The 21,599-nt window shown below is 48.3% G+C and overlaps 1 protein-coding gene across 2 annotated transcripts in view; it reads left to right on the top strand.

Annotated features, from left to right (window-relative positions):
• Nucleotides 1-20,283: 20,283 nt before the first annotated feature.
• The window catches only part of LOC140108417 (PHD finger protein 23A-like), a 14,127-nt gene continuing 12,811 nt past the window's right edge, over nucleotides 20,284-21,599 (top strand). The window contains exon 1 of one of the 2 annotated variants that reach the window (XM_072131726.1): nucleotides 20,284-20,635. In XM_072131726.1, coding sequence (XP_071987827.1) covers nucleotides 20,599-20,635 — 37 coding nt within the window. In that variant the 5' untranslated portion in view covers nucleotides 20,284-20,598. The remainder of the gene's footprint in view (nucleotides 20,636-21,599) is intronic. The other variant, XM_072131725.1, reaches the window with a different exon arrangement.

Genomic DNA, 21,599 nt, shown 5'->3' with positions numbered 1-21,599 from the left:
TCTCCTCCTATACACATGTGAGACACAGACATCAGCTGCACAAGTACCCGACATGTTCTCTCCTCTTATACACATGTGAGAGACAGACATCAGCTACACAAGTACCTAACATGTTCTCACCTCCTATACAAATGTGAGATACACAGACATCAGCTACACAAGTACCTGACATGTTCTCTCCTCCTATACACATGTGAGACACAGACATCAGCTACACAAGTACCTGACATGTTCTCTCCTCCTATACACATGTGAGAGACGCAGACATCAGCTACACAAGTATCTGACATGTTCTCCCCTCCGATACACATGTGAGAGACACAGACATCAGCTACACAAGTACCTGACATGTTCTCTCCTCCTATACACATGTGAGACACAGACATCAGCTACACAAGTACCTGACATGTTCTCTCCTCCTATACACATGTGAGAGACGCAGACATCAGCTACACAAGTATCTGACATGTTCTCCCCTCCGATACACATGTGATAGACGCAGACATCAGCTACACAAGTACCTGACATGTTCTCCCCTCCTATACACATGTGAGAGACGCAGATATCAGCTAGCTACACAAGTACCTGACATGTTCTCTCCTCCTATACACATGTGAGAGACACAGACATCAGCTACACAAATACCTGACATGTTCTCTCCCCCTATACACATGTGAGACACAGACATCAGCTACACAAGTACCTGACATGTTCTCTCCTCCTATACACATGTGAGAGATGCAGACATCAGCTACACAAGTACCTGGCATGTTCTCTCCTCCTATACACATGTGAGACACAGACATTAGCAACACAAATACCTGACATGTCCTCACCTCCTATACACATGTGAGAGACACAGACATCAGCTACACAAGTACCTGACATGTTCTCTCCTCCAATACACATGTGAGAGACACAGACATCAGCTAAACAAGTACCTGACATGTTCTTCCCTCCTATACACATGTAAGAGACACAGACATCAGCTACACAAGTACCTGACATGTTCTCCCCTCCTGTACACATGTGAGAGACGCAGACATCAGCTACACAAGTACCTGACATGTTCTCTCCTCCTATACACATGTGAGACACGGACATTAGCAACAGAAATACCTGGCATGTCCTCACCTCCTATACACATGTGAGAGACACAGACATCAGCTACACAAGTACCTGACATGGTCTCTCCTCCTATACACATGTGAGACACAGACATCAGCTACACAAGAACCTGACACGTCTCTCCTCCTATACACATGTTAGAGACGCAGACATCAGCTACACAAGTACCTGGCATGTTCTCTCCTCCTATACACATGTGAGAGACACAGACATCAGATACACAAGTACCTGACATGCTCTCTCCTCTGTGGGGAATTGCTCTGGTAGTTGACTGGTAGCAGTGCAGGAAGCAGTGACACACGCAGGTTTAAAAGTCCAACTTAAGTGTTTATTCACACTTGCAAAACAGAACACAAATTCAGCCTTGGCTTAGGCACATGCAAAAACATTATAAAAGTAATTCCTGCCCGGCTAGGCGCTGTCTAATACATTTTGAGGACCCTAGCTATCCGGGTACCAGGCTGCCTGGCACACGCTCTTGGCCAGCAGCAAGACAGGAGACCCTCAGTTACCTTTGCTGTGAGAATGCAATCTCGCTTTCAGCTCTCCAGGTAGGGCCTCTCCTACTGCTTCTGGCCTGCAGACTAAATCAGACCCTAACGAGGCCTGTGATCTGCACCTGTGGGCAATTCACAAACCCAGGACCGAAGCCCGGGTGGAGTAGGAGTCCCACTACCAGCCTACCCCTACTCCATAATAAGCAGGCCCAGTACGGACATTACAAATGTGTCTGTGTTAGCTAGGCCAACACAGACAAAACAGACTATTCCTGCTTATCATGTCTGCATTAACCCTTGGGTTACTGCAGACAAACCCAGGGCTTTTACCACCAGCATTTCATCTGCCTGTAAGACAGATAGCGGTTTTCCCACACAACACCTCTCACTTTCTCACATACCCTCCCCCTCAGTTCAGACCCACCGGGGCGAACTCCTGACATTAAGCAATGCGTTCGGGACAAGGCATCCGCATTGCCCTGTAGCTTCCCGGCTCTGTGCTCCACCATGAAACTGAAATTTTGGAGGGACAAGAACCACCTAGTGACCCTGGCATTCTTCTCCTTAGTTCTACTCATCCACGTGAGAGGAGAGTGGTCAGTTATGAGACGGAACTGTCGTCCCAGCAAGTAGTACCGTAGGGACTCTAATGCCCACTTTATCGCCAGACATTCCTTCTCTACGATACTGTAATTTTTTTCAGCTGGCGTGAGCTTCCTGCTCAGGTAAGTAATGGGGTGTTCCTCGCCATTCACCTCCTGAGACAGGACAGCTCCCAGCCCTACATCTGACGCATCCGTCTGCACAATAAACTCTCTCTTGAAGTTTGGCGCAATGAGGATGGGAGATCCACATAACGCAGACTTCAATGCCTGAAAAGCACCTTCTGCTTGTTCATTCCACCGCACCATGACAGGCCTTTTACCCTTCAGCAGGTCTGTCAGGGGAGCGGACATGGTGGCAAAGTTTGGTATAAACCGTCTGTAGTACCCTACAATGCCCAGGAATGCCCTGACTTGCTTTGTGCTCACTGGTTGAGGCCAACCCTGTATAGCGTCAATCTTGTTGATCTGAGGTTTAATTATACCTCGACCGATCACATACCCCAAATAGTGTGTCTCCTCCATTCCCAGCGCACACTTCTTGGGGTTTGCAGTCAGGCCCGCTGCCCTTAGAGAGTTCACTACGGCCTGTACCTTGGCCAAGTGACTCGCCCAGTCTTGGCTGTAGATGATAATGTCATCTAGATAGGCGGAGGCGTATCTCCTATGTGGCTTTAACACTATGTCCATTAACCGTTGAAAGGTAGCGGGGGCCCCATGAAGCCCAAACGGTAATACAACATAGTGAAAAAGGCCCTCAGGGGTAACAAAGGCTGTCTTTTCTTTAGCCCTATCTGTCAGGGGTACCTGCCAATATCCTTTAGTTAGATCCAGGGTGGTGAAGTACCGAGCTCCCCCTAGTCTCTCAATAAGCTCGTCCACCCGGGGCATGGGATAGGCATCAAACTTAGACACCTCATTCAATTTTCTAAAATCGTTGCAAAATCGCAACGTCCCATCCGGTTTGGGAATTAGAACAATTGGACTGGCCCACTCACTTTTGGACTCCTCAATAACCCCTAGCTTCAGCATCTTCTGAACTTCTTCTGCTATGGCTTGTCTACGAGCTTCAGGGACTCGGTACGGCCTTAATCTTACCCTTACCCCTGGCTCAGTGACAATATCATGTTTAATTACAGACGTGTAACCAGGCAACTCTGAGAACACATCTGTATTTCTTGCTACAAACTCTCGAGCCTCTCGCTGTTGCTCTTTGGTAAGGGTATCGGCTATTCGCAGTTCTGCCTCCGGCACAGGCTTATCTGCAGCCTGTGAGGGTAGCGCAGGAGGTGGACTGGCCAGAACCATCTCTGTATGCAGACTCTCTCTGTCTTTCCAGGCCTTCAACAGATTTACATGATAAGTCTGCTCGGGTTTTCTCCGTCCGGGCTGACGTATCCTGTAGTTCACCTCTCCTATTTTCTCTATAACCTCATACGGTCCTTGCCATTTAGCGAGAAACTTACTTTCTACAGTAGGGACTAGCACCAACACACGATCACCGGGACTAAAGCTCCTTACTTTTGCTGACCTGTTATAAACCCGGCTTTGAGTTCTTTGTGCCTCCTCCATATGCTCTTTGACAATGGGCATGACGGCTGCCACCCTGTCCTGCATATCTGCGATATGGTCTATTACACTTTTGTGGGGGGTGGGCTCTTGTTCCCATGTCTCCTTGGCTATGTCCAGGAGACCCCTGGGATGTCTGCCATACACTAACTCAAACGGTGAGAACCCAGTAGAGGCTTGTGGAACCTCTCGGATGGCGAACATTAAATATGGCAATAGTACATCCCAGTCCTTTCCATCCTTGTTTACCACCTTTTTTAGCATACTCTTTAAAGTTTTGTTGAACCGTTCTACCAATCCATCCGTCTGAGGATGGTACACAGAGGTGCGTAACTGTTTAATATTAAAGAGCCGACATAGCTCCTTGGTGACTTTTGACATAAAAGGAGTCCCCTGATCTGTGAGGATCTCCTTGGGAAGTCCCACCCGGCAGAACATGGCAAACAACTCTTTAGCAATTAGTTTCGCCGAGGTGTGCCGTAGTGGGATGGCCTCAGGATATCGGGTAGCATAGTCCATGACTACCAGGATATGCTGATGCCCCCGAGCAGATTTAACCAAAGGACCGACCAAATCCATGGCGACCCTTTCAAAGGGTACCTCAATAATGGGCAGAGGTACCAACGGACTTCGAAAGTGTACCATGGGAGCATGCAATTGACAATCAGGGCAAGTTTCACAATACCTTTTTACCCTATCATATACTCCTGGCCAGTAAAAACGCTGCAAGATGCGTTCCAGAGTTTTTGTGGTACCTAGGTGCCCTCCCATCACATGCTTATGTGCAAGGTCTAACACCATCTGACGATATGGCTGAGGTACCATTAACTGCTCCCGGGTTTCACCGTGGACCTTATCAATGCGGTACAATAACTCCTGATTTACCACCACTCGAGGGAACAACTTATCCGCACCTGGGTGCTGAGGTACACCATTAATCTCTACCACATTTTCTCTGGCGCGGACCAGAGTGGGGTCCTGGAGTTGTGCAGTACCAAAGTTGTCACGGGATACCTCCAAATCCGACAACTGCGGTCCTGTCACTACCTCCTCAGTTTCGCCTGCCATAACATCTAGGGGAAACATTACACTTCCATCTTCTGTGGCGGTCACCCCTACGGCAGGAACTCCAGAGTCTGAGTCATCAGGCTCGGCTTCAGAGATCTGACCAGACAACACAGGAGAACAACCCCCCAACTCTTGGTTTCCCCGCCATAGAGTCCAGAACATGGGGAAGTCCCGTCCCAAAATAAGATCATGGGGCAAGTTCATGACAACCGCTGCCTCATGTAGAGTCTCTCCACAAGAGGTCTGGAAGTTAATAACTGTGGTGGGGTAGTCCTTTACGTCTCCATGGATTCACAGGACTCCAATTGTGCGCCCTGTGACTGCCTTGGGGTCTGTGAGGGACCCATTAATCAAGGTCACCCGACTGCCTGAGTCCAGCAGGGCCAACGCTGGATGCCCTGCCACTGTCACCCGGCACAGGTGGCGCTCATCAGTAGAGTCAGGGCTAGTAGCTGTGTAGACAGGGGCAGCATAGAGAGAAACCCTTCTGGCGGAACTGCAGTCCATGGGCTCTGAGGAATTGGGGCAATGGGCTGCAATATGACCAGGCTCATGGCAGGTCCAACAGGTGGGAGCCTCCCCCCTCCTCCTCCCCTGGGGTACTTCCCGGACATTGGGCGTTGTCCTGCCCCGGGAATTTGTGGGTGACAAGACCTTCCGTGCCTTAAGGCCTGTCTGGGTATAAGGGGCTTTCTTTGTTAGGGCCTGAGTGGCACAAAACCTCTCCACCAACCCCACCAGCGCATCGGCATCAGACGGGTCCCCGTGTCCCACCCATTGTTGGATCTCACCCGGCAAGGCCCTCAGGAAACGGTCCAAAACAACCTTCTCGACCATCTGGGCTGGGGTGGATGTCTCCGGCTGGAGCCACTTGCGGACCAAGTGAACAAGTTGGTGCATCTGCCCCCTCGGTGGTAGCGCCTCCTGGTATCTCCAGCTATTCACTCTTTGAGCGCGTAGATGCTGATCCACTCCTAGTCGGGCCAAGATCTCTGCCTTTACCTTGGAGTAGTCCCGGGCATCCTCCTCGCTCAGGTCGTAGTATGCCTGCTGGGGATCAGCGACGAGGAAGGGGGCCAACACCTCTGCCCAGTGTTGCTGTGGCAACCTCTCTCGGGTAACCACCCTCTCAAAGCCTGTCAGATAGGCCTCCACATCATCCTCGGCGGTCATCTTGGTCATAGCTTTGCGGACCTCTTTCCTGGCGTCCTTCACCGTCATTGCTGGGACAGTCCTTTGCTGAGCAGCGGTCAGGGCTGTTATCTGCTGGAGCAGCAATCTGTTTGTCTCTTGCTGCTGCACGTTGGACTGGACAAGCTGCTTGATTAACTCCTCCATGGCTGTGGCTTGCAGCTTCAGTGCTGTCAACTTCCAGGACATGCACTAGTGTATACTTCACTGCACTTTGCCCGCTCCAATCCACCATATGTGGGGAATTGCTCTGGTAGTTGACTGGTAGCAGTGCAGGAAGCAGTGACACACGCAGGTTTAAAAGTCCAACTTAAGTGTTTATTCACACTTGCAAAACAGAACACAAATTCAGCCTTGGCTTAGGCACATGCAAAAACATTATAAAAGTAATTCCTGCCCGGCTAGGCGCTGTCTAATACATTTTGAGGACCCTAGCTATCCGGGTACCAGGCTGCCTGGCACACGCTCTTGGCCAGCAGCAAGACAGGAGACCCTCAGTTACCTTTGCTGTGAGAATGCAATCTCGCTTTCAGCTCTCCAGGTAGGGCCTCTCCTACTGCTTCTGGCCTGCAGACTAAATCAGACCCTAACGAGGCCTGTGATCTGCACCTGTGGGCAATTCACAAACCCAGGACCGAAGCCCGGGTGGAGTAGGAGTCCCACTACCAGCCTACCCCTACTCCATAATAAGCAGGCCCAGTACGGACATTACAAATGTGTCTGTGTTAGCTAGGCCAACACAGACAAAACAGACTATTCCTGCTTATCATGTCTGCATTAACCCTTGGGTTACTGCAGACAAACCCAGGGCTTTTACCACCAGCATTTCATCTGCCTGTAAGACAGATAGCGGTTTTCCCACACACCTCTCACTTTCTCACACCTCCTATACACATGTGAGACACAGACATCAGCTACACAAGTACCTGACATGTTCTCTCCTCCTATCCACATGTGTGAGGCTTCAGACATCAGCTACACAATTACCTGACATGTTCTCTCCTCCTATACACATGTGAGACACAGACATTAGCAACACAAATACCTCACATGTCCTCACCTCCTATACACTTGTGAGAGACACAGACATCAGCTACACAAGTACCTGACATGTTCTCTCCTCCTATACACATGTGAGACACAGACATCAGCTACACAAGTACATGACATGTTCTCTCCTCCTATACACATGTGATAGACACAGACCTCAGCTACACAAATACCTGACATGTGTTCTCCTCCTATACACATGTGAGAGACACAGACATCAGCTACACAAGTACCTGACATGTTCTGCTATACACATGTGAGACACAGACATCAGCTACACAAGTACCTGACATGTTCTCTCCTCCTATACACATGTGAGACACAGACATTAGCAACACAAATAACTCACATGTCCTCACCTCCTATACACATGTGAGAGACACAGACATCAGCTACACAAGTACCTGACATGTTCTCTCCTCCTATACACATGTGAGAGACACACACATCAGCTACACAAGTACATGACATGTTCTCTCCTCCTATACACATGTGAAAGACACAGACATCAGCTACACAAGTACCTGACATGTTCTGCTATACGCATGTGAGAGGCACAGACATCAGCTACACAAGTGCCTGACATGTTCTCTCCTCCTATACACATGTGAAAGACACAGACATCAGCTACACAAGTACATGGCATGTTCTCTCCTCCTATACACATGTGATAGACACAGACCTCAGCTACACAAGTACCTGACATGTTCTCTCCTCCTATACACATGTGAGAGACACATACATCAGCTACACAAGTACATGACATGTTCTCTCCTCCTATACACATGTGATAGACACAGACCTCAGCTACACAAATACCTGACATGTTCTCTCCTCCTATACACATGTGAGAGACACAGACATCAGATACACAAGTACCTGACATGTTCTGCTATACACATGTGAGACACAGACATCAGCTACACAAGTACCTGACATGTTCTCCCCTCCTATACACATGTGAGACACAGACATCAGCTACACAAGTACCTGACATGTTCTCACCTCCTATACACATGTGAGAGACAGACATCAGCTACACAAGTACCTGACATGTTCTCTCCTCCTATACACATGTGAGACACAGACATCAGCTACACAAGTACCTGACATGTTCTCTCCTCCTATACACGTGAGAGACACTGACATCAGCTACACAAGTACCTGACATGTTCTCTCCTCCTATATACATGTGAGACACAGACATCAGCTACACAAGTATCTGACATGCTTTCTCCTCTGATACAAATGTGAGAAACAGACATCAGCTACACAAGTGCCTGACATGTTCTCTCCTCCTATACACATATGTGAGACAGACATCAGCTACACAAGTACATATGTTCTCTCCTCCTATACACATGTGATAGACACAGACCTCAGCTACACAAATACCTGACATGTTCTCTCCTCCTATACACATGTGAGAGACACAGACATCAGATACACAAGTACCTGACATGTTCTCTCCTCTTATACACATGTGGGACACAGACATCAGCTACACAAGTACCTGACATGTTCTCTCCTCCTACACACATGTGAGATACACAGACATCAGCTACACAAGTACCTGACATGTTCTCTCCTCCTATACACATGTGAGACACAAACATCAGCTGCACAAGTACCTGATATGTTCTCTCCTCCTATACACATGTGAGAGACAGACATCAGCTACACAAGTACCTGACATGTTCTCTCCTTCTATACACATGTGGGACACAGACATCAGCTACACAAGTACCTGACATGTTCTCTCCTCCTACACACATGTGAGACACAGACATCAGCTACACAAGTACCTGACATGTTCTCTCCTCCTATACACATGTGAGAGACACAGACATTAGCAACACAAGTACCTGACATGTTCTGCTATACGCATGTGAGACACACAGACATTAGCTACACAAGTACCTGACATGTTCTCTCCCCCTATACACATGTGAAAGACACAGACATCAGCTACACAAGCATCTGAAATGTTCTTTCCTCCTATACACATGTGGAAGACACAGACATAGGATACACAAGTACCTGACATGTTCTACTATACACATGTGAGACACAGACATCAGCTACACAAGTACCTGACATGTTCTCACCTCCTATACACATGTGAGAGACACAGACATCAGCTACACAAGTACCTGACATGTTCTCTCCTCCTATACACGTGAGAGACACTGACATCAGCTACACAAGTACCTGACATGTTCTCTCCTCCTATATACATGTGAGACAGACATCAGCTACACAAGTATGTGACATGCTTTCTCCTCTGATACACATGTGAGATACAGACATCAGCTACACAAGTGCCTGACATGTTCTCTCCTCCTATACACATATGTGAGACAGACATCAGCTACACAAGTACATATGTTCTCTCCTCCTATACACATGTGATAGACACAGACCTCAGCTACACAAATACCTGACATGTTCTCTCCTCCTATACACATGTGAGAGACAGACATCAGCTACACAAGTACCTGACATGTTCTCTCCTCCTATACACATGTGAAAGACACAGACATTAGCAACACAAGTACCTGACATGTTCTGCTATACACATGTGAGACACACAGACATCAGCTACACAAGTACCTGACATGTTCTCTCCCCCTATACACATGTGATAGACACAGACCTCAGCTACACAAATACCTGACATGTTCTCTCCTCCTATACACATGTGAGAGACACAGACATCAGATACACAAGTACCTGACATGTTCTCTCCTCTTATACACATGTGGGACACAGACATCAGCTACACAAGTACCTGACATGTTCTCTCCTCCTACACACATGTGAGATACACAGAAATCAGCTATACAAGTACCTGACATGTTCTCTCCTCCTATACACATGTGAGACACAAACATCAGCTGCACAAGTACCTGATATGTTTTCTCCTCCTATACACATGTGAGAGACAGACATCAGCTACACAAGTACCTGACATGTTCTCTCCTCCTATATACATGTGGGACACAGACATCAGCTACACAAGTACCTGACATGTTCTCTCCTCCTACACACATGTGAGAGACACAGACATCAGCTACACAAGTACCTGACATGTTCTCTCCTCCTATACACATGTGAGAGACACAGACATTAGCAACACAAGTACCTGACATGTTCTGCTATACGCATGTGAGACACACAGACATCAGCTACACAAGTACCTGACATGTTCTCTCCCCCTATACACATGTGAAAGACACAGACATCAGCTACACAAGCATCTGAAATGTTCTTTCCTCCTATACACATGTGGAAGACACAGACATAGGATACACAAGTACCTGACATGTTCTACTATACACATGTGAGACACAGACATCAGCTACACAAGTACCTGCCATGTTCTCACCTCCTATACACATGTGAGAGACACAGACATCAGCTACACAAGTACCTGACATGTTCTCTCCTCCTATACACGTGAGAGACACTGACATCAGCTACACAAGTACCTGACATGTTCTCTCCTCCTATATACATGTGAGACAGACATCAGCTACACAAGTATGTGACATGCTTTCTCCTCTGATACACATGTGAGATACAGACATCAGCTACACAAGTGCCTGACATGTTCTCTCCTCCTATACACATATGTGAGACAGACATCAGCTACACAAGTACATATGTTCTCTCCTCCTATACACATGTGATAGACACAGACCTCAGCTACACAAATACCTGACATGTTCTCTCCTCCTATACACATGTGAGAGACAGACATCAGCTACACAAGTACCTGACATGTTGTCTCCTCCTATACACATGTGAGAGACACAGACATTAGCAACACAAGTACCTGACATGTTCTGCTATACACATGTGAGACACACAGACATCAGCTACACAAGTACCTGACATGTTCTCTCCCCCTATACACATGTGAAAGACACAGACATCAGCTACACAAGTATCTGACATGTTCTCTCCTCCTATACACATGTGGAAGACACAGACATAGGATACACAAGTATCTGGCATGTTCTGCTATACGCATGTGAGACACAGACATCAGCTACACAAGTACCTGACATGTTCTCTCCTCCTATACACATGTGAGAGACACAGACATAGGATACACAAGTACCTGACATGTTCTCTCCTCCTATACACATGTGAGAGACACAGACATAAGCTACACAAGTACCTGACATGTCCTCTCCTCCTATACACGTGAGAGACAGACATCAGCTACACAAGTACCTGACATGCTCTCTCCTCCTATACACATGTGAGAGACACAGACATAGGATACACAAGTACCTGACATGTTCTCTCCTCCTATACACATGTGAGAGACACAGACCTCAGCTACACAAGTACCTGACATGTTCTCTCCTCCTATACACATGTGAGAGACAGACATCAGCTACACAAGTACCTGACATGTTCTCTCCTCTTATACACATGTGAGAGACAGACATCATCTACAGAAGTACCTGACATGTTCTCTTCTCCTATCCGCATGTGAGAGACACATGTGAGAGACGGCTTACGACATTGCTCAGTGTGGTACAGTGGGTCCACTACCCCTGAATCCTGACAGTAAGATTCGGCCATGGATCCCACCAAGGTTCCGCTACCTGAAGTTGCTGACGTGGTCAAGTAGTCTGCCGTGCAGGGCTGGCAACTTGATCAGCTGACCTCCGTCTTGCAGCAATCATTGGCTACCCAACAGCAGCATCCAGTTCCCCCGGTATCTCCTGCTATTGGGACTCCATTATCCACTGTTGAACCCAGACTGCGACTATACATGCCTTCTTAATATGACAGAGATGCCAAGTTATGCAGGAGATTCATCACCCAGTGTTCCTTGCACAGTTCGCCACAGAACGGTCCATGGATGCTTTTGTGGTTTCTCCAGGAAAGCCCTGGAATGGGTCACCCCTCTCTGCGACAGGAACGACCCGGTCATGGCTAATATCACCACATTCCTCACAGAATCCGGTCCATCTTTGAGAAACCTGCCCGGGAGTCATCTGCTGAAATCGTCCTGCTGAACTTGTGCCAAGGGGACTCTTCTGTTGGTGACTACGCAGTGCAGTTCCGCACTGTTGTTACCAAACTCTCCTGGAATGCAGCGGCCTTGGTTGCCACTTTTTAAAAGGGGCTGTCTGCCTTGTCTGCATGGGACCTGCCATCTTTCCTGAGCCTGATCTCTCTTTTTTTAAAAAAATATTTATTTTTGCAGTGTTTTGAAATTTTATACAATTACAATAAACAGAACCGAAGAACAAGATTGTCGGTCACATATTTCCTTCCCCACATTACAGAATTATTATGCAACAACCATGGTAACATTCAGGGTCTTACTGCGTTCCAAAATTAACTGAGGGATATTGCACAGTAAATGACAGCAGGATACTGTAGCCAGACGTCTTGATACAACACAAATAACTATTGACACATAGACAATCAGTCTCACACACACACACACACCAGAACACTCAGTCTGCATCATTATGGAGAGAAGTAGATACACATGTGATAATAAGGCTGTATGGGGAGTCACGCACCATCTGGACCAGATGCGATCAAACTTTTGGGGACACTTCCTGTTAGCATACAGGGATCGGTAGTGGGGAATGACGCTGTTAATGAGTAATATCCATCTTTTTAATGGAGGGGATCCAGGTCCTTCCAAGTCATCATCACCACTTTCCGGGCATAGTATAAGACAAACCTAAAGAAAAGTTTGTCATAATGGCCATTGACAAGTTCATTTATGATGCCGAGGAGACACACAGAGGGAGACAGTAAACGTGGGAAATCAAAGTGTAGATTTAGGAACTCCAGCACTTCAGACCAGAAAACATGAACCCTAGGGCAGGACCAGACACAGTGCAGGAAGGATCCGACTTCAGCCTGACAGCGAAAGCAAAGATCATTGGGCATTGCTCTCATGTGGAACAGTCTAGCAGGGGTGAAATATACTCGATGGAGGAATTTAGATTGGATCAGGAAGTCCCTCGCACTCACTACAGATGTGAAGTAGGACAGTTCGACTTCCCTCCAGTCATCATCCAACAGGTCAGGGATATCCTGTCTCCAGCATTCACGGGCTCTATCAAACGGTCTGGACTTTTGCGCTTGTAGGAGAGCATAGCACTGAGTGAGTGGCTTAGGGAGGTCCGGGGAACTTATCAGAGTCTCTAGTTTTGAAAATTTCACCGTCAGGCTAAAGGAGCCAAATTGGGCTTTGAATGCATGTCGCAGTTGCGTGTAGTGGAAGCTAGCCGTATCGGGTACAGTATGTCTCTCCCTTATCTCGTTAAAGCTGAGTAATTCTGCTTCTGGGGATAATAGCCCGCCTAAAAATTTCACCCCCGCCGCCCCCCACATTGTCCAGCCTGGAAGGGAGAGGAAGTGAGAAAGCCACGGATTGAGCCACAATGGAGTCCTAGGCGAGAGAGGGGGAGAGCTGCTCGTTTCGACCAGGGATTGCGCCCTACGCCAGCACACCGCTACCGTACGTAGAGGGAGTGGGGTGTCAGATGGGGATTTGTATCTGTACAGCAGGGTTGTAAGGGCCTCGTAGGAACCTACCAGGGCTCCAGCCAGTGCAGTAGCCGCATTACCCATGTCTATATCTATCCACCACTGGGCATATACTAGCTGGGAAGCCAGATAATAAAGATACAGATCCAGGGCCGCCAGCCCACCCCTAGACTTGGGAGCCTGAAGCAGCGCTAAACTGAAGTGCGGGGCACCACTGTGCCAGTACAAGGTCCTGAGAATGCCATCTATGCATTTAAACAGGCTCTTAGGAAGCAGTATAGGACAAGCATGGAAAAGGTATAGAAATTTTGGGAGAAAGATCATTTTAAATATGTTAATACGCCCGTACAGGGACAAGGGGAGAGAGGACCAGGCTTTTAGGCGAGATTCCGTTGCAGTTATCAGGGACATAATGTTTAACTCCGTATATGCCTGGACCTTGCGTGACACCTGGACTCCTAGATATTTAAAGGTGGACACCAACTGGACCGGGACGGGGAGGGAGTGTACCCCTACATATGATAAGGGAAAGAGGGCCGATTTGTCCCAGTTAACCCGGAGACCCGAGAACCCCCCATAGCGTTCTATCAGGGACAGAAGGGATTCCAGAGAGGTGCCCACATCCCCAAGGTATACCAGTGTATCATCAGCATAGAGAGATACCTTTTCCATAATAGTACCTCTAGTAATGCCTTTAATGCCTTCGGAGTGGCGGATCGCCACAGCAAGGGGCTCAATGGCGAGTGCGAAGAGGAGGGGAGATGGTGGGCAACCCTGTCTAGTGCCCCTGGCCATAGGGAGAGTAGGTGAGATATAAGATTGGTCCGTACCTTAGCCTTAGGATCGTTATACAGTAGTTTAACTAATGCTGTAAATCGAGGGCCAATCCCAATCTAGGCAAGAGGGACCATAAATATGTCCACTTCACAGAGTCAAACGCTTTGCAATTATCTAAGGATAATATAAACCCAGGGTCTGAAGACCTCTCTGCCTCCGCTATGTTCAGGTGTAGTCTTTGTATATTTATGTCAGTTCCCCTCCCAGAATTTTTGCTAGTATTTTAACATCTGAGTTTAGGAGGGAAATTGGACGGTATGAGTCGGGAAGTAGCGGATCCTTACCAGGCTTAGGAAGAACTACAGTAAGGGCCTCTCGCATGGAGTCAGGAAGGGAACCGCTGTCAAGCGTGGCGGAATACAGGCTAAGGAGATGGTGGACCAAAGTCTCACAGTTATCCCTATACCACTCACCTCCCAGCCCGTCATGTCCAGGTGTCGTACCGGGGGGCAACGATTGGATGGCCTGTTCCACCTCCTCCGCCGAGAGCGGGGCATCAAGCTCCGATGTCTGTGCCGGTGTGAGTCTCCAAAGTGGAAGACTGTCAAGGAATCTGGAGATCTCGACGGAAGAGGCGGACAATCTGGAACTGTAAAGAGAAGAATAGAATTCGTGAAATACCATGTTAATGGCCCGGGGTTCTGTGATCAAGGCTTCGCTACCGTCAATAATAGAGGGAACGGAAGCACAGGGACGTTCAGCCCGCGAGAGATACGCAAGCAGCTTCCCATTTTTATCTCCGAATTCAAAGATAGATGCCTCCCTGGCTAGTAGGCGCTCCTTCACTACAGCTAGGTGATTTCTCTGCACTTGTGCCCAAGTCTTTTTATTCTCCGGAGTAGGTTTCTCTAGATATTCCTTTTCTGCAGTCACCAGTGCAGCGGTCAGCCTTTCCTCTTGCGCATTTAATGACTTTCTATGGCCTGCTACCCTCGACATAAATGCTCCCCGCACCGAGGACTTGTACGAGTCCCAGATTAGGAGAGGATCAGGATGGGTTGAGTGTACATCCCAGAACTCGCTGTGCGCTGCCCTAACAGTACTCTGGACCGCTGGGGATAGGAGCCAGGCCGGGTGCAGGCGCCATAAGCGGGAGTCACTGGGGGGGCCTATAAGGAGACTGATGAGCAAGGCTGAGTGGTCTGATGCACTGCGCAGCAATAGGATACCTGATCAACGTGCGGCAACATATCTGGGGAAACAAAGGCCAGATCAATCCGAGAGAAGCTCTTGTGCACAGGGGAATAAAATAAGTATTCTCTCTCTTGAGGGTGCTTACTACGCCAAACATCGGCGAGGTCTAGGGAAGTGAGCCACTCATTCAGACGGACCGAGCCTGTGTCTAGGCCACTTGTGCGATCCAAGGAGGGATTAGGGACTGCATTGAAGTCACCAATGCAGAGTATCGGACGGGGAGAAAGGAGGAGGAGGCGGGAAGGGAGAAGTGCCATATGTGGCGCACTGGCCAAGATGACCAAGAAGAGAACGCAAATCAGTCACAGGGTACATTTTGTGAGGCACGAGCCCCAATGTAAACAAGTATTAGAAAACTGTAACAGTGATTTGGAACCCCTAGATATCTATTCAGGACTATGTCCAGCATTGTCATTGCACATCAGATAAAAGGATATAAGTCCAATCACTCAGGAGGTGCAGGCCTCCCAGCAGGAGCCAGAGGGGCTGCATCAGCCCAGTGAAGTGCTTCGGTTGGGCAGGTGAAGAATCGAGTCTTCTGGCCGTCCACAATTCAGAGCTTGGAAGGGTACATCATGGAGTATTTATACCCCTTGTCACGGACGGGCACGGACCTTGGTGAATTGCGCGCGCTTTTTCCTGACTGATGCAGAGAAATCAGGGTAGAAGGACACTCTGCTGTTGCCATAGAGAATTTCTCCCTTGGTACGGACCGCCCTGAGGATAGAGTCCCTGTCCCTAAAGTGCAGCAGCTGGGCCAGGAAGGGTCTTGGGTTGCCACCTGGGGGGCCAGGGCGGGATGGCACTCGATGGGTCCCTAACCCCTGATGACGCCTGTAGGGCGAAACATGTCGGGTGGGCAAAGCTGACCTCTTGTTTTACTTTTAAATTAGCAATAGATAGTCATCCGCACTGAAAGAAAGAAGTAGGGTTTAGATACCAAACGCCCAAGGGAATATATAGCAAGTGTTGCTGTACCCAAGTACAGTAAAGGGAGATATAGTGACTTCTATATCCTAGCTGCAACTTCCCATTTACCCTCTGTAAATAGGTGGGAACTGATCAACCCACCTAGAGTATATTACTGCTTAGCAGCAAGGCTAGACGCCCTATCTCCTGGTTGATTAAACAGGGTGGATACTATCTATCTGTAGTTTTAACATACACGTCTTGCTCTTAAACAATGGACTTAATAAAGGTTACGTCTTAACCAATCACTCACTATAGCTCCGGTGGATAAGAAAGGGGTTCTTTTTGGTCGCTAGCCGGGCGACTATTGGAATTTAATAAATTGTGTGCATACCCCATCCACCTGTTGCCTGATCACTTTGAGGGTTCGAACTGTGTAATTTTCAAAAAAGGATACAGGGTCAGATCCCTCCACTTTTTCGGGGAGGCCAACTACTCTGACGTTTTTCCGTCGCAGGCGGTTTTCGAGGTCATCAGCTCTGTCGATGGATGCAGACATTTGGCGCTGAAGCTCTCTGATCTGTGTCGGCATAGGGTTCTTGGGAGAAGTGTCCCTAGGTGAGAGCAAAGCTAAACATATGTGTCCTACTCAGCTTCAGGACAGGTAGTCAGTCTCAAGCCTCTGCCTTCCTTGTCTCCGGCTCTGCAGGAAACTTCATGGATGCTGCCCTGATCTCCAAGCATAACCTTGGTCCGTCTTGAGAAGCCGCTGGTTATCTCATCCATCAGTGGGCAGCTACTCAACGATCAGGTCTCTTACCGCAACAAGCGCCTCTGCATTCAAATCGGGGCAAAACATAAAGAGAAACCTTCTATGTGCTTTCCCATTCCACTTCCTCTGTATTATTGGGCCTTCCATGGTTGCAGCAACACACACTAGTCCTCGACTGGCAAACTGGAAAGGTTCTTCGCTCGGGTCCTGGGTGCTAGTCACTGTCTCATGCCTCTACACCCGGGCTCCCCAAAGTCATCCTCGTTGTCATCCAAGCCTCTGGATCTTTCCATTGTTTATATAAATTATGCCGATGTCTTTTCGAAGAAGCAAGCAGAGACCCTGCCCCCGCACCGTCCCTACGACTGCCCTATAAAGCTGCTCCCAGGCACAACACCCCAGCGAGGTTGAGTTTAGCGCAGTCATGTCAGCCTACATCAAGTACAATTTACAGAAGGGATTTATCCGCAAGTCTTTTTCCCTTTCCGCTGCTGGTTTCTTCTCTGTGTTCTCTCCATCCTTGCATTGATTATCATCGTCTTAATAAAGTTACGGTGAAGAACAGATACCCGCTATCCCTGATCACGGAACTCTTTGACAGCCTCCATGGATCCAAGGTCTTCACTAAATTGGACCTTCGGGGGGGCATATAATCTTATCCTTATCCATGAGGTTGATGAGTGGGAGACTGCTTTTAACAATCGGGATGGTCACTTTACATATCTGGTCACGCCCTTTGGACTGTGCAATGCGCCTGTCGTATTTCAAGAATTTGTCAACATCTTCAGAGACTTACTTTACACTTCTGTTTCTGTCTACTTGGACAATATCCTGGTGTTTTCTTCTAACCTGGGGACTCATCAGGTCCATGTACGACTAGTTCTCAGGCACCTAAGGGCCAGTCACCTATATGCCAAACTTGAGAAGTGCCAGATATATCATCTCGGACAGGGCTCTAAAGATGGATCCTACCAAGTTTTCTGCGGTACTCCAGTGGCCTCACCCAGTAGGACTTCGTGCTATAAAGAGATTCATGGACTTCGCGAATAACTACCTGCAATTTATAACACATTTCTCCTCTTTTGTCTCTCCTGTTGTGGCATTGACAAAGAAAGATGCTAATCCTAAACTCTGGCCTGCGGTGGCTGAAGAAGCGTTCTCCAAGCTGAAGTCCGCCTTTGCCTCTGCTCCTGTTCTCACACGGCCTGATACGGAGAAGCCATTCCAGCTGGAGGTTAGTCGCTCTTTTTTTTCTCGTTTTGATTTCTTGATTCACTTTCGTCCTGCAGAAAAGAACGTCAAGGCTGATGCCCTCTCTGGTGCCTCTGATGTTATTGTGGAAGAATTGGCTCCTCTGCATGACTGATTGACTGAGTGTTGGTGCTCCAGTGGATCTTCGATATTAGCCAGAGGTCCGAACAGGCAGCACAGGGTCAGAATGGTCATCAAGTAGAGGTCAAGAGAGGCGGCACAGGGTCCATATGGTAATTAGGCAGAGATCAGTCCAGATGGCACAGGGTCAGTATAGTCATCAGGCAGAGGTCAAGAGAGGCGGCACAGGGTCAGTGTGGTCATCAGGCAGAGATCAGTCCAGATGGCACAGGGTCAGTATAGTCATCAGGCAGAGATCAGTCCAGATGGCACAGGGTCAGAATGGTAATTTGGCAGAGCTCAGAACAGGTAGCATAGGGTCAGAATGGTCATCAGTGGAGCTCAGGACAGACAGCACAGGGTCAGTATAGTGACCAGCCACAGTTCAGGACAGGCAGCAAAGGTTTTGTAAAGTGATCAGCTAAAGGTCACAACAGTTGGCACAGGGTCAGTATGGTCATCAGAGATAGATAAGAACAGACAGAGCAGTGCTATTATGGTCAAGACGTAAAAGTCAGGACAAGGAGTCAGCATAGGATCAGTGTTGTTATCATGTAGAGGTCAGGACAGGCAGCACACGGTCACTATGGTCATCAGGCCGAGGTCATGACAGTCGGCAACGGCGCAGTATGATTATCAGCCAGAGGTCAGGAAATGTAGGCACAGGGTCAGTATGGCCCTCAGGTAGTGGTCAGGGCAGGGAGCACAGGGTTAGTATGGTCAACAGTTACAGGTCAGGACAGGTGGCAAAGAAGCAGTATAGTCATCATATAGAGGTCAGGTGGCAAAGGAGAGGTCAGGACAGGCGGCTCAGGGTCAATATGGTCAATAGGCAGAGATGAAGGCACATGGCCATCAGGTAGTGGTCAGGACAGGCAGCATAAGGTTAGTATGGTAATCAGGCAGAGGTTGGGAAGCACACACAGGGTCAGTATTGTCATCAGATAAGTGTCAGGCCATGCAGCACAGGGTCAGTATGGTCACAAGTAGAGGCACCACAGGGTCATTATGGTGATCTGGTAGCATAGGGTTAGGGTGGTGATCAGGGGGGGCGACAGGCGGCGTTGGGGGGTGATCTGACGGCACGGGGTCAGGGGGTCATCTGGCGGCGCGGGGTCAGGGGCTCATCTGACGACACGGGTTTCGGGGGTTGTTTTGGAGGCGCAGGGGTCAGGGGTTAATCTGGCGGAGCCAAGTTGATCTGGAGGCGTGGGGTCAGGGGGGTGATCTGGAGACGCGGGGTCAGGGGGGTGATCTGGCACCACTGAAAATAAGGATTATCTCTGCGCCTGCGCATCTGTCAGCTCTCACACTTCCGTATGACCGGGGATAGAAGCTGAGCTGTGATTGGGTAACGAGCTCTCCAGAGAAGCGGCACTGATACTACAGCGCACGCGCAGCCTAGAATGACGCATGAATATTGTGAAGAATGCGCATGCGCGGGAACCGCTAGTGACGCATGTGCCAAGGTCACATGACCGGTGTGCGCTCTGCCGCTTGTCTATCAATTGTGAGATACACGCCCACACCGCTGCTACGCATGCGCCATTTCCTAACCGTGTCACATGTCGTAGAACTGACGTTACCCGCGCAAAGTCTGCTGGGAATGTTGCCAGCATCCCCGCGGTGCATGCCGGTTGTTGTAGTTCTATGTCGCTCTGGCCTAGTTCGGATAATGAGTAATCACGCGCAATCACACTACAAGTTCCGAGAGTCAGTGCGGGACCGGCAAACTACTGATCCCAGGGAGCTGTGCGGCTAGCAGGCGGCCGGGAGCGGCGGGAGGGGGGCAGAGTGACGGACGTCGGGGTTCTCCTGCTTCTGGGATTCGGCCGCGGAGATTTGGCCCCTTTTGGGGCCCTTATAGGCCGCCATGTTGGAGACTGCAGTGGGAGAAGCAAGTACTGAAGGTAAGTGACTGGAAAAGTTCTAGAGGATGAGGAGTCCTGTGTGTGTGTATATATATATATATAGGATGAGGAGTCCTGTGTGTGTGTATATATATATATATAGGATGAGGAGTCCTGTGTGTGTATATATATATATATAGGATGAGGAGTCCTGTGTGTGTATATATATATATATAGGATGAGGAGTCCTGTGTGTGTGTATATATATATATATAGGATGAGGAGTCCTGTGTGTGTATATATATATATAGAGGATGAGGAGTCCTGTGTGTGTATATATATAGAGGATGAGGAGTCCTGTGTGTGTGTGTATATATATATGGAGGATGAGGAGTCCTGTGTGTGTGTGTATATATATGGAGGATGAGGAGTCCTGTGTGTGTGTGTGTATATATATATGGAGGATGAGGAGTCCTGTGTGTGTGTATATATATATATGGAGGATGAGGAGTCCTGTGTGTGTGTGTGTATATATATATATGGAGGATGAGGAGTCCTGTGTGTGTATATATATAGAGGATGAGGAGTCCTGTGTGTGTGTGTATATATATATAGAGGATGAGGAGTCCTGTGTGTGTGTGTATATATATGGAGGATGAGGAGTCCTGTGTGTGTGTGTGTATATATATGGAGGATGAGGAGTCCTGTGTGTGTGTGTGTATATATATATGGAGGATGAGGAGTCCTGTGTGTGTGTATATATATATATGGAGGATGAGGAGTCCTGTGTGTGTGTGTGTGTGTATATATATATATGGAGGATGAGGAGTCCTGTGTGTGTGTGTGTATATATATATATATGGAGGATGAGGAGTCGTGTGTGTGTGTATATATATATGGAGGATGAGGAGTCCTGTGTGTGTGTATATATATATATGGAGGATGAGGAGTCCTGTGTGTGTGTGTGTGTGTATATATATATATGGAGGATGAGGAGTCCTGTGTGTGTGTGTGTGTATATATA

Source organism: Engystomops pustulosus, unplaced genomic scaffold, assembly GCF_040894005.1.
Source record: "Engystomops pustulosus unplaced genomic scaffold, aEngPut4.maternal MAT_SCAFFOLD_128, whole genome shotgun sequence".
NCBI classification, from domain to species: Eukaryota; Metazoa; Chordata; class Amphibia; order Anura; family Leptodactylidae; genus Engystomops; species Engystomops pustulosus.
Note: the sequence above shows the minus strand (reverse complement) of the source record. Positions and strands in the feature narration are given on the sequence as shown.